Source organism: Medicago truncatula, unplaced genomic scaffold, assembly GCF_003473485.1.
Source record: "Medicago truncatula cultivar Jemalong A17 unplaced genomic scaffold, MtrunA17r5.0-ANR MtrunA17Chr0c02, whole genome shotgun sequence".
NCBI lineage: Eukaryota > Viridiplantae > Streptophyta > Magnoliopsida > Fabales > Fabaceae > Medicago > Medicago truncatula.
Window position 1 is genome coordinate 373,950 of NW_024340361.1, and position 16,055 is coordinate 390,004.

The window sequence follows — 16,055 nt, forward strand, 5'->3', positions numbered from 1 at the left end:
CTAATATTCGTGGTGAGGACTAAGCTCAATGATATGCTATGCATGGACACATATGACAAAACATCGTAATCAACTTATCAACATGCATCCAATAATTTGGAGCTAAACTTCGTCATATAATTATGCACTTAGTTAAATAACGGAAGCAGCATAAACAGGTCACATAACAAGATGATATCATTATATCAAAGCACATAATTTGTATCATTATCACATCTTCTTATCTTGCATGAATATACAATACAATAGTTCATATTCAGTTAATATTAATATAACTTAAACAACTCTACAGTCTGCATTAAACGACATCACTAGGTCTCATTACCAGTTAGGGGTTCACTCTTGATCAACAAGTGCGACACAGATCGCATAAACACATAAACAAGTTCATCCTGGTTGTACTCGCGAGGCGAGAGTACTTACTCGCCATGGCGAGTACCACTCATCTCCCAAACTAATGTTGTTCTAGGTTCCCTCTGATCCTACATTCATTCCTAATCAATACTAGGTATGTTCAGGCATTCTATGGCAGCCAAGGTCCAACTAAAAATGTCGAAACACAAAATATGACATGCACTCTGCCTAAGCTCGCGAGGCGAGGAAGGGTTGCTCGCCATGGCGAGTTGCACCAAACAACTCGCGAGGCGAAGGGAAGGGGCTCGCGTGGCGAGCGATGAAGTTCATCACTCGCGAGGCGAGGATCATCCCTCGCCGTAGCGAGTGATGAACAGAAGCACGGGCAGACTAGGGTTTTTCTCAAAAATCCATCACACAACATGGTTCAAAGCCTAATTTTGACTCCATAATCCATCCTAAACATGTTCTAAGGTTAAAGGACGGTTTCTACATCAATCTAAACAAGTTTTACCGTTTGATCATCAATTTTTTAGGGTTTTGACCTAATTCCAAAACTTTTCTAAATCAATCCTAACTTTGTCAATTAATCATCAGAATTACAACGATCAATGCTATTGAATTATTAGTCTCACCCTTACCTTGTTTGAAGAAAATCGCAGCACTCTTGGTCTCTTGCTCCTCTCTAAGCTTTTCTGCCTTTTTCCAAAAGTTTTCACGTACAATGGTTTTCTAAAGATATTAGGTCTTCCCTATTTATACCTCTTTCTAATAACTTATCTTATCTCACTTTCTCCCCCAAAACTATCTAAAATATCAAAACAGCCCTTAACTAAATATTTTATATTATTTTCAAATCTTTATTCTATTTAACAATAAAATAAATCTCATATCATAATCAAAACCTCCAAAACTCATAACTTATCACGTCATCAATCAAATCACTAAATTCATCGTGAATCACCAAAACATAACAAAATCACGCATATATTATATAATTATAATATAATTGCCTAAACTCGATTAAATAACGATTAAACGAAAGTGGGCGTTACAGTGGTGATCCAACGTCCACGCGCTTTTATTTTTATTGCTCCGTTAGTTTAATTTTTATTTAATATTCCAAAAAACAACAAAAAAACATGCAAATAATCAAAATCACAAAAATATTTTCATAATAAACCTTGATCCAAATCAAGTGACCGCATTTTTATTTTATTTTCTTAATCAAACTTCAATGAATTTAACTTTACTTTAAGTCTCTTTTTTCAATATTAAAAAACACAAACAAATACTCATTTGCCACTTGGCTTTTCATTTTAAAACCTTTTTCAAAACTAATAAAAAAACACTCAACAAATCAAACGTCAATTTCTACCCCGAACTACGAGGTTTTGATCCCTCACGGGTACGTAGGCAGAGGACAATCGTCCTTCCAAATCAATAAAAATGTAGATAATTAGGTCTTTATTTTTCCACATTAATTCCTTCTTTTCAAAAAATAAGCAAGCAAGTTATAGCACATTAATTAAATAAAATCAAGAGGTTCTCGTAGAGTACTACAAATATTTAGGGTGCTAACACCTTCCCTAAATATAACCAACCCCCGAACCCTAAATCTCTCAATATGGGGTGTTTTGAACTTTTTCCCCTTTTTCTTAAAAATTAAATGTTCAGTCGTGAAATAAATTAGTGAGTCAAAAGCTAATCAAATAGCCTTGATCTCCAAAAAATGACGTGACAAGGAGCATAAAACATGCATCAACAACAACAATTTAGATTATTCTAACAATCTTGCAAAATCTTTCAAATTTTCTCCAACAAATCCTAATCTCCCTCAAATTCTGATTCCAGCAACATTCTAAATATTGTAATCAATCTGAATATGAATTCTAAGCACATTAAACATGATTCCTACACTTTTCCTTTCAAAATCGGCCTAGAACCCTAATTCCCAATCTTTATCTCAAGAACAATTCATGTTAAATTTTTTTTCATAAATTATATATTAAGATCATTGAAAGTTAGTCTCACCCTTACCTTAATTTAGAAGAAAACGCGCAACGATCGAATTCTCTTGGCTCTACTTGTTCTTCTCTCCCTTGTTCTTGGTTTTCTCTCCCAAAACTTGTTTCACGTCAAAACGTTTTCTGACCTTCTCTTTTCCTAACTCCCCAAAATATAACTCCCCTTTATTTCATTAAACTCTCCTTAATTCTATTAATTCCTAATTAACTCCCTACACTCCAAAATAACTCTATTTCTCATATTATTCTAATTATATTAAAATAAACCATATAGTAAAATCTAATACACCACATAACCACAATTATTATTTAAAATCATATAAAAGACTTTAAATAAATCAAAATAAATAAAATAACGACTAGGGCGTTACATAATGCTTACCCCCATTGGTTTTGACCGCCTACCTGACTGTATGGATGGGTAGACGCTGTGCAGGATTAGTCGCTTGGTGAGTTGCTTCGTGGTTGCTTGGATAGCGGGAGCTATCTCCACTATCGTGTCTTTAGGGTCTAGGATAGGCTCTGATCTAGGTGTCCTTTATGTTTTCTCTAGATAATCTGTTTGGATTTACTATGTTGGGTATTTACCCATTTGTCGGGACTCGGAGAACTTTATGTCGATGTATTTTTGATATTATGACATGTATATTTTGGAGTATATGGTTTATAATCCCTTGCGACTATTGAGATTTTATATATGCATGTTGTTTTGGAATCTTGTATGATGACGTAGCGTCTATTTCTTGAATATTATTATTATTCGCGTGTTTTATCGCTTTAATAGACATAGGGCGTTACAGAAAGCAGGATTGAAAGGTTGGGAACATCTTGTGGCACTTGATAAAAATGGAAACAAGAGTAATGTTCAGAAATCAGAAGAATAGTGGACTACAGCTGAGGATGAATCTTCTCTTGCCAACTCTATAGCATTAAATGCTATCTTTAATGGAGTTGATAAAAATGTATTCAGAATGGTCAAACAATGCAATACTGCTAAAGAAGCTTGGGAGATTCTAAAAATTACTTATGAAGGCACCTCAAAAGTAAAAAGATCGAGATTACAGCTTCTAACCACTCAGTTTGAAAGCCTGACTGTGAAGGAAGATGAGAGCATTCATGAATTTCACATGAATATTCTTGACATTGCTAATGCTTTTGATACTCTTGGGGAAAAGATGTCTGAAGAAAAACTGGTTAGAAAAATTCTCAGGTCTCTACTTAAAAGATTTGACATGAAAGTCACTGCTATAGAAAAAGCTCAAGATATTTCTGAAATGAAGATAGAAGAGCTCATTGGATCTCTACAGAATTTTGAAACTATCATCAACAATAGGGTTGAAAAGGAAGATAATAATAATTTCTCTGTTTCCAATACTAGTATTAAAACTCAGGGGAATCTTGAAAATGATGAGAACTTGGCTGAACCTGTAGTGCTCCTTGGAAAAGTTTTCAACAAGATTGTGAGTTTGGCTAACTAGAATTCCAGAACAGATGGTCAAAACATTAGATCCAACATCAAAGAAAAACAAAAGGGTTTTAGTGCTGATGACAAAGAAAGTGAATTCAAGGAAGTTCAATGTCAAGAATGTGGAAGTTTTGGTCATATAAAAACAGAATGTGCTACATTTCACAATAAACAAAAGAAAAGTGTAGATGTTGCTTGGTCTGAGGTAGATGGTTCAGAAAGAATGAGTGAAGGTATGCCCACCAGGAAAGTGACTGCTCTAACAGGAAGAGTTTATTCTGAAATGGGTTGGGAGTATGTGTTAGTACGGTTTTTGTCTTTATATATGTCGTGCCTTTTTATTTCTTAAAAAAAAAAAAAAGGAAAAACGAGTCGGGTGGGCTAAACTGATTCAGCGGTCCGCCCACTGACTTGGCCAGGTCACACCGGGATCCAGAAGGTTAATTGCATATTCCGTCCTATAGTCTGTCCGAACCGCTGCACCCTCTGATTCACGGACTAACCGGTCCGACCGACCGGGTCGGTCTGGGTTTTAAAACAATGATCGTAAGGGCATTGCAATAAAACAAATATTACTTCCAATTTCCAATTTTCAATTACTCCCTTCGATCCTATTTATAAGAAAATTTTAATTTTTTTGATTCATTGTATAAATTATGTATTTAGTCTATATTTTATACAAAATACATTAATTACACAATGAATTTAATAAATCAACTTTTTTTTAATAAATAGGATCGGAGGAAGTATCTATTTATTTTCCTTCCTCTCTCTCCAACATAACTTTGGTCACGTGTGTGGTCAGCAATCCTTTGGTATATATGCTCAGCAATCTTTTTGTATTTGGTTGGATGTTGTTTGGACAATATGGGAATATAGAAGTAATGCCATTTTTCATCGGTAAGAAATTAGCAACTTTTATATTGATCTGGTGTAAATATAAAATTAAAAGTTTTTATTTTTATTTTTTTATGATTTTCGTTTGAAACATATGATGTGATCTATAATTGGTATTGTATGTATGACACAATAGGCAAACAAACACCTGTATTTTTTTATTTATTTTTCCATTCCTAATTAATTAAGTGAGAATCAATATTAATACATGCATGACTGGTTACAATTTTCACAAGAAAGGAAAAGAAAAAAAATTTAACCAACCAAACCCCTATCACATCTTCCCATTTCTTAAAGGTTAGTTTGTCTTCTTTTGACCCATCCCCCCATTTTTTTTTATTTTTTTTTCACCATTGACCAATTGACCTATATACCCTCCCAACCAACTTTGCATACTATGTGCAATACATGACTATATTCAACAATCACCACCCAAGAAAAACATAGGGCTGCATAAAATGAACCCTTTAAGGTTAACACAATTAATGTGAAACAAATGAATCACGCCTCTTCTTAGTATGAGCTTCCGGATTTCCTTTTCTCATCATTGCAGCAAATTCATCATAGTTAATACGTCCATCCTGCACATATGTCACAATTTCCGCATTAATTTTTTTTTTGTCGTCGGAGTTTGAACCCTGGACCTTGCATATATTATGCATTGTCCCATATCAACTGAACTAAGTTTACGAGAACATTTCGGGATTAATTTGTATCAAACATATGTACACATATTCTTTATGAAATCAAGGAATTTTACCAAAAATGTATAACACTTACATTATCTCCATCAACTTCTTGAAGTATCTCTTTGATGTCTCTGCCATCATGCATGTTGTATTCACGGAGAGCTTGATCTAGTTCTTCAGTGGTAATGAACCTGTAGGTTATATATTGGTACAAAAATGAGATTAAAAATTCAAAACCTAACACCATGGACATATCTACTTAATAGATATTAATTACTGAATACTATATGTATTATTTATATCTAGTTCTTTATTTACCCGCTGTTATCTTTATCAAAGTATTGGAAGGCAGTGTAAAGATGTTCTTCTCTATTCATTCTGTTCATGTGCATTGTTGCTGTGATGAACTCGTCGTAATCTATTGTTCCATTGCCATCCGCATCCGCCTGTAATTAATATGCACAACAATGAGAAAATCAATATCTAAAATAAATATAACATGTTTATCATCATAATTCTAATTTGATGTCCACATCTGCAGTTGTAAGCTGTAACCGTGTGACATAAAGGATTTTGAGGTCTCAACGTTGACTACATTTGTTAGTATTTAGCTGCAATGTCAAGCTTCGCAGCATAACCACGACTGCAATTGCAATTTAGACCAAGACGACACAATGGCATCAAAATTCTGTTTTGTAGATATAAAATAGGAAGCGAGGAGAACTTACAGCGTCCATTAATTGCTTAACTTCTTGTTCTGAAAGCTTGGTGCCCTGCTTTGCAAGTCCTTGTTTGAGTTCTTCAACTGTAATGGTTCCACTGTTGTCAGTGTCCATCCCCTTGAACATTTCCTTCAACCCCATTATTTCTTCTTCCGATAAACATCCAGCAATTACCTATAATTCATTTACAAATTCTATTAATATGTTGCTTTGTGTAAACATGTTCTAACATGCTAGTTTGAAGCAAGGGAAATATGTAGCATAACACAATTATATAGTTAGTAAGAATCGTTATAATATTTGAACAAAAATATGTAGCCTAATGCAATTTTGACGCGTTACCCACATTTTTTTTTGCAATATAAAGGTTTTGGCTTAAATATGGAAATGGTCCCTGCAAATATCCGGCGTTTTGGTTTTATTCCCTATAAAAATATTTTTTTATAAAAATATTTGGTTTTGGTCCTTCGTATTTTGTTTTAATCCTTATAAAATCATTTCATATTAAAACTGGTCCCTATAATATTCATTTTAGTCATCGTTATGAGGGACTAAAATTAAATTTTCTACAATTACAAGGACCAAATCCAATATGAATCAATTTTACAAGGACTAAAACAAAATACCAAGGACCAAAGCCAAATTTTTTATATTTGCAGGGACTAAAACCAAAAAAATATTTTTTGAAGGACTAAACCAAAATGTTAGATATTTGCAGGGACTATTTTCATATTTAAACCAAAGATTTTTAGTGTAATGCAACCGTGACCGTAACCACAATTTACAACTATGGTAGTAGGATAAAAAATTATATAATCATTAAAGTTAAGTAAAGAAACATTACCCTTAGAGCAACTTTCTTAAATTGGTTCATTGCTCTGAACTGCTTGAGCCTATTTAGTACAGCATTGTCAATAGGTTTATCTGGTGCTTCACCGTCCTCCTTGATCCACGGGTGATCTATAATATTTTAAGCAACAAATTCATCAGTTAGTTAGTAAAATCATGAAATTGTAATAGAATTCTAGTATTTTTTCTTTAATTGAGGGAAGGTAAAATAGAAATGGAAAAGACGCTTACTCAAAACTTCAAAGGCTGTAAGTCTTTGTTTGGGATCTGAATTTAACATTTTCCTTACAAGATCTTTTGCTGCAGGTGAAATTGAAGGCCATGGATCGCTTGTAAAGTCAATGTGGCCTCTTAAGATGGCATTGAATATACCATGTTCAGATTCTGTCACATCAATTTTTATTTTTCAGTTACAACCAATGCATATATATACCATAAATTTTAAAAACAATTTTATTAATTATTATTTTTAGTGTTTTTCTTTCAAAAATCTTAGCTGCAAAACTAACAAATTAATTGCGGAGAAGGGGAGTATTACGGGTTCGAACTCGCACCTCAGCCCAATAAATGTCTTTGCAGACATTTACCATTTGATTTGCAATATAATGCAAAAAATTCCATCAACATTTATTTTAAGTAATACATAAATTGGAATTAATTTACCACTTTTCTTCACATAACAAAGTTGAATTCTAAGTGGTTGAATTGAAAATCATAATTAAGATGAAATTAATATTTAACCTGCCCAAAAAGGAGGGACACCAGAAAGAAGAATGTATAGCATGACACCAATACTCCAAATATCAACTTCAGGCCCATATCTTCTCTTCAACACCTCTGGTGCTATGTAATATGCACTGCCAACAATGTCTTTGAACATCTCTCCTGTTTAAAAGGTTAAAATTGGTATGAAAAGTTTACTCAAGTAAGACATAGACCACAAAAATGATAATATCTTCATTCTCAATGTTTATAATTAATCATCTTTATGCTTCAAGCTAAAGAGCTATATCTAAGGTCAATACACATTAACCCCTGATTACATACACAAAAATATGCAAAAAATACATACACCATATTAATAACTTATATTATAAAGTAAATGTTATTTCTCCCATACAAAATAAATATTTTTTACACCCTGAATAAAAAGGTGCAATCTCTCCAATGCGTAGGAATTAATTCATGTTGATTAAAAAAACTAATTGATTAATGTCGAGTAAAAAACACATTTCCTAGGAAAAAAACCAACATGAAACATACATAGAGAAATATGATATTGAATTAATATAGGAAATAAATGAACCTTCTTTGAAAAAGACGGATAGACCAAAATCGGTGGCCTTAAGAGGTGCATTTTCATCCTTATTCAACAAGAGGAAATTTTCTGGCTTAAGATCTCTATGAATAACACCCATTGAATGCAAAGTATGAATAATTTGCACAATGGTTCTCATCAAAGAAGCTGCGGCACGTTCGGTATAATGTCCCTTTGCAATAATTCGATCAAATAGTTCACCACCGGCACATAATTCCATGACCAAATGAACCGATTGTTTGTCTTCATATGCGCCTTTCAATTCCACAATGTTTGCTTGGCCCGTTAGGTGATGCATTATTTGCACTTCCCTTCTAACATCCTCTATATCCTCTTTATTCACTAGTTTTCTCTTGGCAATCGTTTTGCATGCAAATTGTTCTTTTGTTACCTTATGTGTACATAAATGTGTTACCCCAAATTGTCCTCTCCCTAGCTCTTTCCCTATGGAATATGTGGCTCGAACGTCTTCCATTGGTCGTTGTAATACGGGACCAACTGCAGCCGGTTTCGAGGGTTTTGATGAAGGAGGTGCCGTTGATTGTGGTGGTTTTGATGTTGGTGGTGGCGTCGTGATAGGGTTCGTTGATGGCTCATTATCCTGGTTGGTGTTGGTTTCTCCCTTGTCGGCCACGGCCGGATTGTCGGCCGGGGTATCACCGCCTTGGGAGCAACAATTTCCCATGGTGGAAGGGAGAGAGGTAAAACAAAGATGTTAAGATGATGAAGGAAAGAGAAAAAGAAAGAGAAAAGAGATATGAGAGATGTAGGATGGGAATATGGCAAAGGTGGTGATTGGTGAACAATGGGTTTTAGGGGGTTGAATGAAAGATTATTTGATAATAATGAAAAAAATAAACTAACCAAAAAAAAAGAAAAAGAAAAAAGGGGGAATTAAAGGTTGTTAAAATGGTTATTAGTTGATTCACAGCTTGGAATGTTGGTGAAATTGGATGAAGGTATTGATAGTGAGAGATTATAGGAGGATGCAATTGAAAGAGTCGTTTTGAGACAAGGGCGAAGAGAATTTTTCGGATGGGAAAATTAAACGTGCATTTGTATGTTAAGAAGGGTTAATTAAAGTGACTTTCTAACGTCTTTTGTTATAAAAGATATCGTTGTTACTATAACAACAAGTGATTATTACTCCAACTAAGTTATGGATGTTTAATTCATAAAGAGGACAAATAGTGTAATGTCATCTACCCAAAAAAAGGATCTTTAAAAAAAAAAATCTACCCAAAATAGAAAAACAATGAAGTGTCACATGTAAGAAAAATGAGTGCATACCGTTAAAGATCAAGGGCCTTTTGGATTTGATTAATTCCTAAGACTATTTGAATTTATCTGTCTGTCTACTAGTATAATTGAGTTGTGCCAAGCAAGGTTAGTTTTTACTCTCTTTTTTTGAAAGAGAATAATTTTTACACAGAAAATCATATCATTTTAAGATCCGAGCATCTGCACGGGTCGCGTAACATTACGTTAATTATTGTGAAATGTTTAAAGATACTAAACGAAAATTGTCAACATTAAGGTAATATTTTTATTAAATATTTTTCCTTTATATCCAAAAATTTGTTTCATATTTTTATTAAATATTTTTCTTTTATATACAAAAAATTCATTTCATATTTTCACCGCGCTCGTTTCGAATTTTATATACGAAAGTAAAATTTTATGTACTAATATGAGAAGGTTCATACCATGATATTTTAAAAACTCATGACTACTTTTAAAATATCAACATTAATGTAATGTTTTTATTAAATATTTTTTATTTTATATGCAAAACATTGTAAAATATTTTCACTGTGTTAGTTGTGGATTTAACATGCTTAAGATATTTGAATAATATGTTTTCCTATGTTTATTATTTAATATCACATTGACCATGTGTAACGCCTTATTTCTATTAAAGTGGTAAAACACGCGAATAATAAATATATTCAAGAAATAGACGCTACATCATTATACAAAATTCCAAAATCAACATGCATGCTTAAAAATCTCATCAGTCGCAGCAGATATAAACCATATAATTCAAAAACATACATGTCATGATGTCAAAATACATCAACGTAAATGTTCTCGAAATCCCAACAAATAAATCTAGGAATTCTAACAGACACGTAGATCAGAGCCATCCTAGACTCTATAAACACCGATACCGGAGATAGCTCCCGATATCCACCCAAGCATCAACCAACTCACCAGAGCAACTAATGCTGCACAACGTCTACTCATCAATACAGACAGGTAGGCGGTCAAAACCACTAGGGATAAGTATTACATCATCATAATCCACATAGCAGTTAGGCATGAATAAAACAATTCAAGTTCCTCACAATTGACATGAATATTTAATCTCAACAATAATACATAATGATAAATCAAATATCACATTCAAATATTCACAACCACAAGTATGTCAATTATCTCACATATAGGACTCATGCAACAATGATATGTCCCTAATCATGACACATAAATGCATGTGGTATCACCTCAAGGTCGTCACCTTCGATGCAACAAAAACATCGTATGTAAGATTTCACACCCATCTTACATAATCTCCGAAGTAAAAGAGCTGAACCCTTTTACAACTACAAGACTCAACATAACTATGATGCATGAATATACAAGTAAGGACTCAACAATGCAATCACCTTCAAATTTCACAACAATATAAAGGACAACTTCCAAATATATTGATCATCTCCACAACATTTGCATTATCAAGAAATTACGTCCACACAACAATCAAGTCATAATTCAAATAAGAGTCGTCATCACATTATCACCAAACATCAATGATCATCAATATCATTCAACATTAACTACATCATATAGTTTCACCAATTCAAATATTTCTCATATTTCAAGTAAGAGAAAATACAACATCTCATGATAATTATCATATCCAACATCTACAATTCATCACACATCTTCATTTAGCCACACAAAGTTGGTCACGAAAGATTATAGGGCACTTGGCTAAAGAATCAATTTCCGGTAAAGTCCATCTCAAATGACAAATGGTCAACATTGATAAATTCCAAAATAAACAACTTAATTCAAGTTTGAAAGCTCACAAAATAATCTTAATCAATCATGTGATCGAGAGCTTAAGCCTCTTACAAACTATTAGACATTAGTTCAAAGATTAGCTTAAGTCCGTATGAGAAAACCCAAGTTCACATTTTTCCCATTCCCACCCGAATCCAAGTTTGACATGATTAAAACAATTGACCAACATTACAAACCAAAAATTCCGACATTTCCCAAAAATTTCGAGTTTCAAACCAATTGAAGAATTTCAAATTTGAATGAGCAAAACATGTTCCAGTAGGTTTAGGAGTCCAAACAGATGTTAAACAAATTGAAAGAATCATTTTACAAAGCTCGGATTGGCCCCCTAAGACCCGGAACCAAAAATCAAAGTCGCTGGAAAAAGGGGCAGCTCGCTTAAGCGACCACCTGGTTTGCTTAAGCGAACGAGTTCTAGTGAGCTCAATTTTACTCGCTTACTGGTCGCTTATGGCTCGCTTAATCGACCAGTCTTATGAGTGCTCACTTACGCGTTCGCTTAAGCGACCATTCATAATTCTGCAGAAAAATGTTACAGGTTTCAACCCTTTTTCACCCAAAACCCCCAATTTTGATCCCCTAATGCCCAAATGTGTTTCCAGAGATTGTTTATAGGTCAATACAACTAAAAGGGTTCACAAAAACACAATAAACATGAAAACAATGGACATATGAGCACAATTCACCAATCAACCTATTTCAACAACAACAACTCATTTCTCATCACCAATTCATGAATTATGAATACCCAAGCCATGAATCATCAACAATAATATCACTTAGCAACAACAACATCAATTGAACATGGTTCACATCATAATTCAACAACAACATATCATAATTCAACCAATTAAGCATAATTCACAAGTTAACACTTACACATACTTAGAACATGCAATTTCACCACCAACAACTCAATTATCATCAATTTCATGCATACAAACATATCATCATAGTTAGTGCACGAATTTTAGCATCTATGAACAATTAATCATTTATCCAATTAATCACTTATTCATACAATAATTGAAAAATTACACTAAAATAATTATGATGAATTCTAACCCCTTACCTTAGATAGTAATTAACCTTAACCCAAACTTCACTTTAACTCCTAAGCCCCCCTCTAATCCTTGAATCTTCAAGTTCCTCCTTCTCTAACCCTTTTCCTCTTTGCTCCCATTTTCTCTCTCTGTCTCTCTCAAAATATCTATGTAAATGAAAATTGTGTGATATTTTCTCTTAAGATAACCATTATATAGTCTATTCTGTTAATGGGCTTAACCCTAAACCTTAGTGGACTTAACCCACTCCAACTCAAATCTAAAATGTTTCTACACTCACAACGGTAAAATGCTATTAACGGTCACTTAATGGTAAAGTACTACCCATAGTCACGTAACGGTTCCCAACTAATCACTATACCAGTAACTTAGTAAAATAATGGTTCTCACTATACACTAAAAATAATCATCACCAAAAATTACTAATTTACCCTTACTAAAAAAATGACCAAAATACCCTTGAGTCCAAAATGACTAAATTATCCTTCTAACACGAAAACCCATTAAAATGCACCGAATGATAAATAATCACACACAAGCACATATAAATGCATATTAAAACAATTCAAATAAATCTAACGAAAATCGCGCTGTTAGACCATGAATCAAACCAAATTTGTGAGTAGTCTAGTTGGACTTAGGAAGATGGCTTATAGGGTTAAGATCCGCTGTGTGGAGGATGAAGGTGAGAAAAAACACAAGAAGGGGGTTAAATTGTGTTAGCTTTTTCTTCGTTTTCTCCTACTGAAGTCACTGATCAGATGCAGATAGAATTCAGCATCTGATCTGATAATCAGAATCTAAATGCAGCAGATAAAAACACAGAGAGAGAGAGAGAGAGAGAGAGAGAGAGAGAGAGAGAGAGAGAGGAAGAAGGACACAAATCAATTATACAGGTTCCTTCCACAAACCGGAAGTAGTCCTGTCCTCATTGTACTTCCAAGGAGAGTTCACTAAAAATGTAATATCTACTTACAACTGCTCACTCCTAAAACTGGCAAGAGACTTCAAACTACTCAAGCACAACTACAAGACATTTCCTATGCTCAAGAACAAAATCAAGATACTTGATATGCTCAAGCACAACTGCAAGAGACTTCTATTCAAACAGAATCACAAAGAAAATTATTTGAGGTTGAACACTTGATATACAATCAGTGGTGTTCACAATACAAATCAGATACAGACTCTTTAAGACTCTAGAATTTCTAAGATATGAAAGTTGTTAAGAAATTCTAAGTGAACTTTGATGTAAAACAATTTCAGCAGAGTTTTGGCACTTGTAAATGTTGAGAAAATATTCATAAATCCCTATTTTAGTTTTAAAGATGAAAAAAATATATTTCAATTTTATTTTATAAATGGATTCTGATAATATTGTATTTAATATCTTTGTATGAGTATTTTTAATTGCAGGAACTTAAGCTCAAAAGGTTGATATAACTAGTTCCCTAAAAAATATTTGAGTATCTCATACAATTGACAAAGCAAGAATTTAATGGATAAGAATGCAATCGAGGAAATTGGATATACTTGCCCAAAATTGAGCAACATGTTGGCACATACAAATACTACAAGTGGTTTTAGTTTTGGTTTTGCTATGTCTCCAAAACCACTACACATCCAATCAAAAGAGGAAAGCAAGTACAAACAAACTTGCTCTTTTAGCTGTAAATGGAAAGAAGGAAAAAGGGTGGCAAGCAATACAAATTGGATATTCTCTTTTGCCCAAATAATCCTACACGTGAGAAGAAGCAAAGCCTTGTTAAATAATATCTTTTGGTGAGCACACGTGGAAGAAAATGAATGGATAGAAACTAAAACAAGGTTCTTTCTTGTTGGCTAATTGTGCACATGTGGGACCATGGAAAATTTGCAAACATAATGAAAGAAAGAACAGGAATGAGACACACGCTCCTTATGCAATAGGTGGCAAGCAAGATGCAATTTTATTTGCCTATAAATACCAAGCTATCAGCTGAAGGAAATGCACCGAATTTTTAAGAAAGAATTCAAGCATACATCAAAGCAAAAGCTCTCTCATTTTTAGTCTGTTTCAGTGTTCTAAAAATTGCTCTTTTATTTTGAGCCTTTTTTAGTTTTTACTACAAATATTTTATTTTGGTCCATGTAAGAAATTATTTCTTATTGGATTGTTAAAGCTTGTAAGTAACAAGTATGTAAAAAGACAAGGGTAAAATCACTCGGTTGCAAGAAAGATCAGGAAAATCTAGCAAGGGTGATTTGTACTCGTTTGATATTTTAGGTGTAAAAGCAAAGGTAGATTTACTCGTTTGCAGGAAAGATCAGTCGGATCTAGCAAGGGTAAAGGTTACTCATTTGTGAAAAAGGAAAAGAGGAGTTGTGGTTAACGTTACTTAACGCAACTACCTAGTGGATAATCTCACACTTGTGTGGGGAGTGGAAGTAGCCGGCGTTTGGCGAACCACGATAACTTTTGTGTGTCATTTCTCTCTCCCTATTTACTTTTAATTTATTGTTCAAAATTACACACCTCACAATTATTATTGTCATTATTTACTAACAAACTAATTGTGATTGTTAATTTAAAAGAAAATTTTTATTAGACAAATTTTGAACAGGTCACAATTCAAACCCCCCCTTTCTTTTGAAAATATTTTACTTCAATTGGTACCAGAGCACTGCCTCTAAAAAGCCTACGCACCCAACGGTGCCGGAGGAAAAGATCCAGAAAATAAGTATCAACACAACCTAAACACCCAACGGTGTTTAAGGAAGAAAATTCAAAGCCTAAACACCCAATGGTGTAGAAGAGAATTCAAAGCCTAAACACCCAATGGTGTAGAAGAATCAAGAAAAGAAAATATGTCTAAAATAAAATTTATGTCCGAAGGAGGTTCTTCAAACAGACCACCACTTTTTGAAGGAAGAGACTATTATTATTGGAAAGGAAAAATGGAATTATTTTTACAATCACAAGATAATCACATGTGGACGGTAGTTGAAAATGGAAACTACATTCCATATGATGTAGATCTAAATGAAAAGAAAAAGGAAGACTGGTCAGAAGAAGAAGGTAAGCGCATGCTATTAAATTTTAAAGCTAAACTATTTCTAACCATGGCATTGAGCAGGGAAGAATATGATAGAGTACAAGAATGCAAAAATGCCAAAGAAATTTGGGATACATTAAACGTACATCATGAAGGCACCAATCACGTAAAAGAAACAAGAATTGACATTGGTGTTCGAAAGTTTGAACTATTCGAAATGAAAGAAACCGAAACCATAGATGAAATGTATGGAAGGTTTACTATCATTATGAATGAGTTACGCTCTCTTGAAAAGGATTTTACAATCCATGAAAGAGTAAGAAAAATTTTAAGATGTCTCCCAAGATCTTGGAGACATATTTTAACAGCCATAACAGAAGCAAAAGATCTGAAAAAACTCTGATTAGAAGATCTTATTGGATCTCTAAAAGCTCATGAAGTCCTTTTGCAAGAGGATAAATCCTCAAACAAAAGCAAAATGATTGCACTCAAAACAAATCAAGAATCACTAAATCAAGAACTTGAAATGAACTTCGACAATCAAC

General features: G+C 33.5%; 1 protein-coding gene across 1 annotated transcript; it reads right to left on the reverse strand.

The window, feature by feature from the left end:
• Positions 1-5,746: 5,746 nt before the first annotated feature.
• Positions 5,747-8,995, reverse strand: LOC25479781 (calcium-dependent protein kinase 17). The gene is made up of 6 exons (XM_024774724.2): positions 8,310-8,995; positions 7,745-7,888; positions 7,235-7,387; positions 6,999-7,114; positions 6,161-6,328; positions 5,747-5,878 (listed from the first exon to the last, which is right to left on the reverse strand). The coding sequence occupies exons 1-6, from the start codon at positions 8,794-8,796 to the stop codon at positions 5,747-5,749; spliced, it is 1,200 nt and encodes a 399-aa protein (XP_024630492.2). The 5' UTR covers positions 8,797-8,995.
• Positions 8,996-16,055: the final 7,060 nt, after the last annotated feature.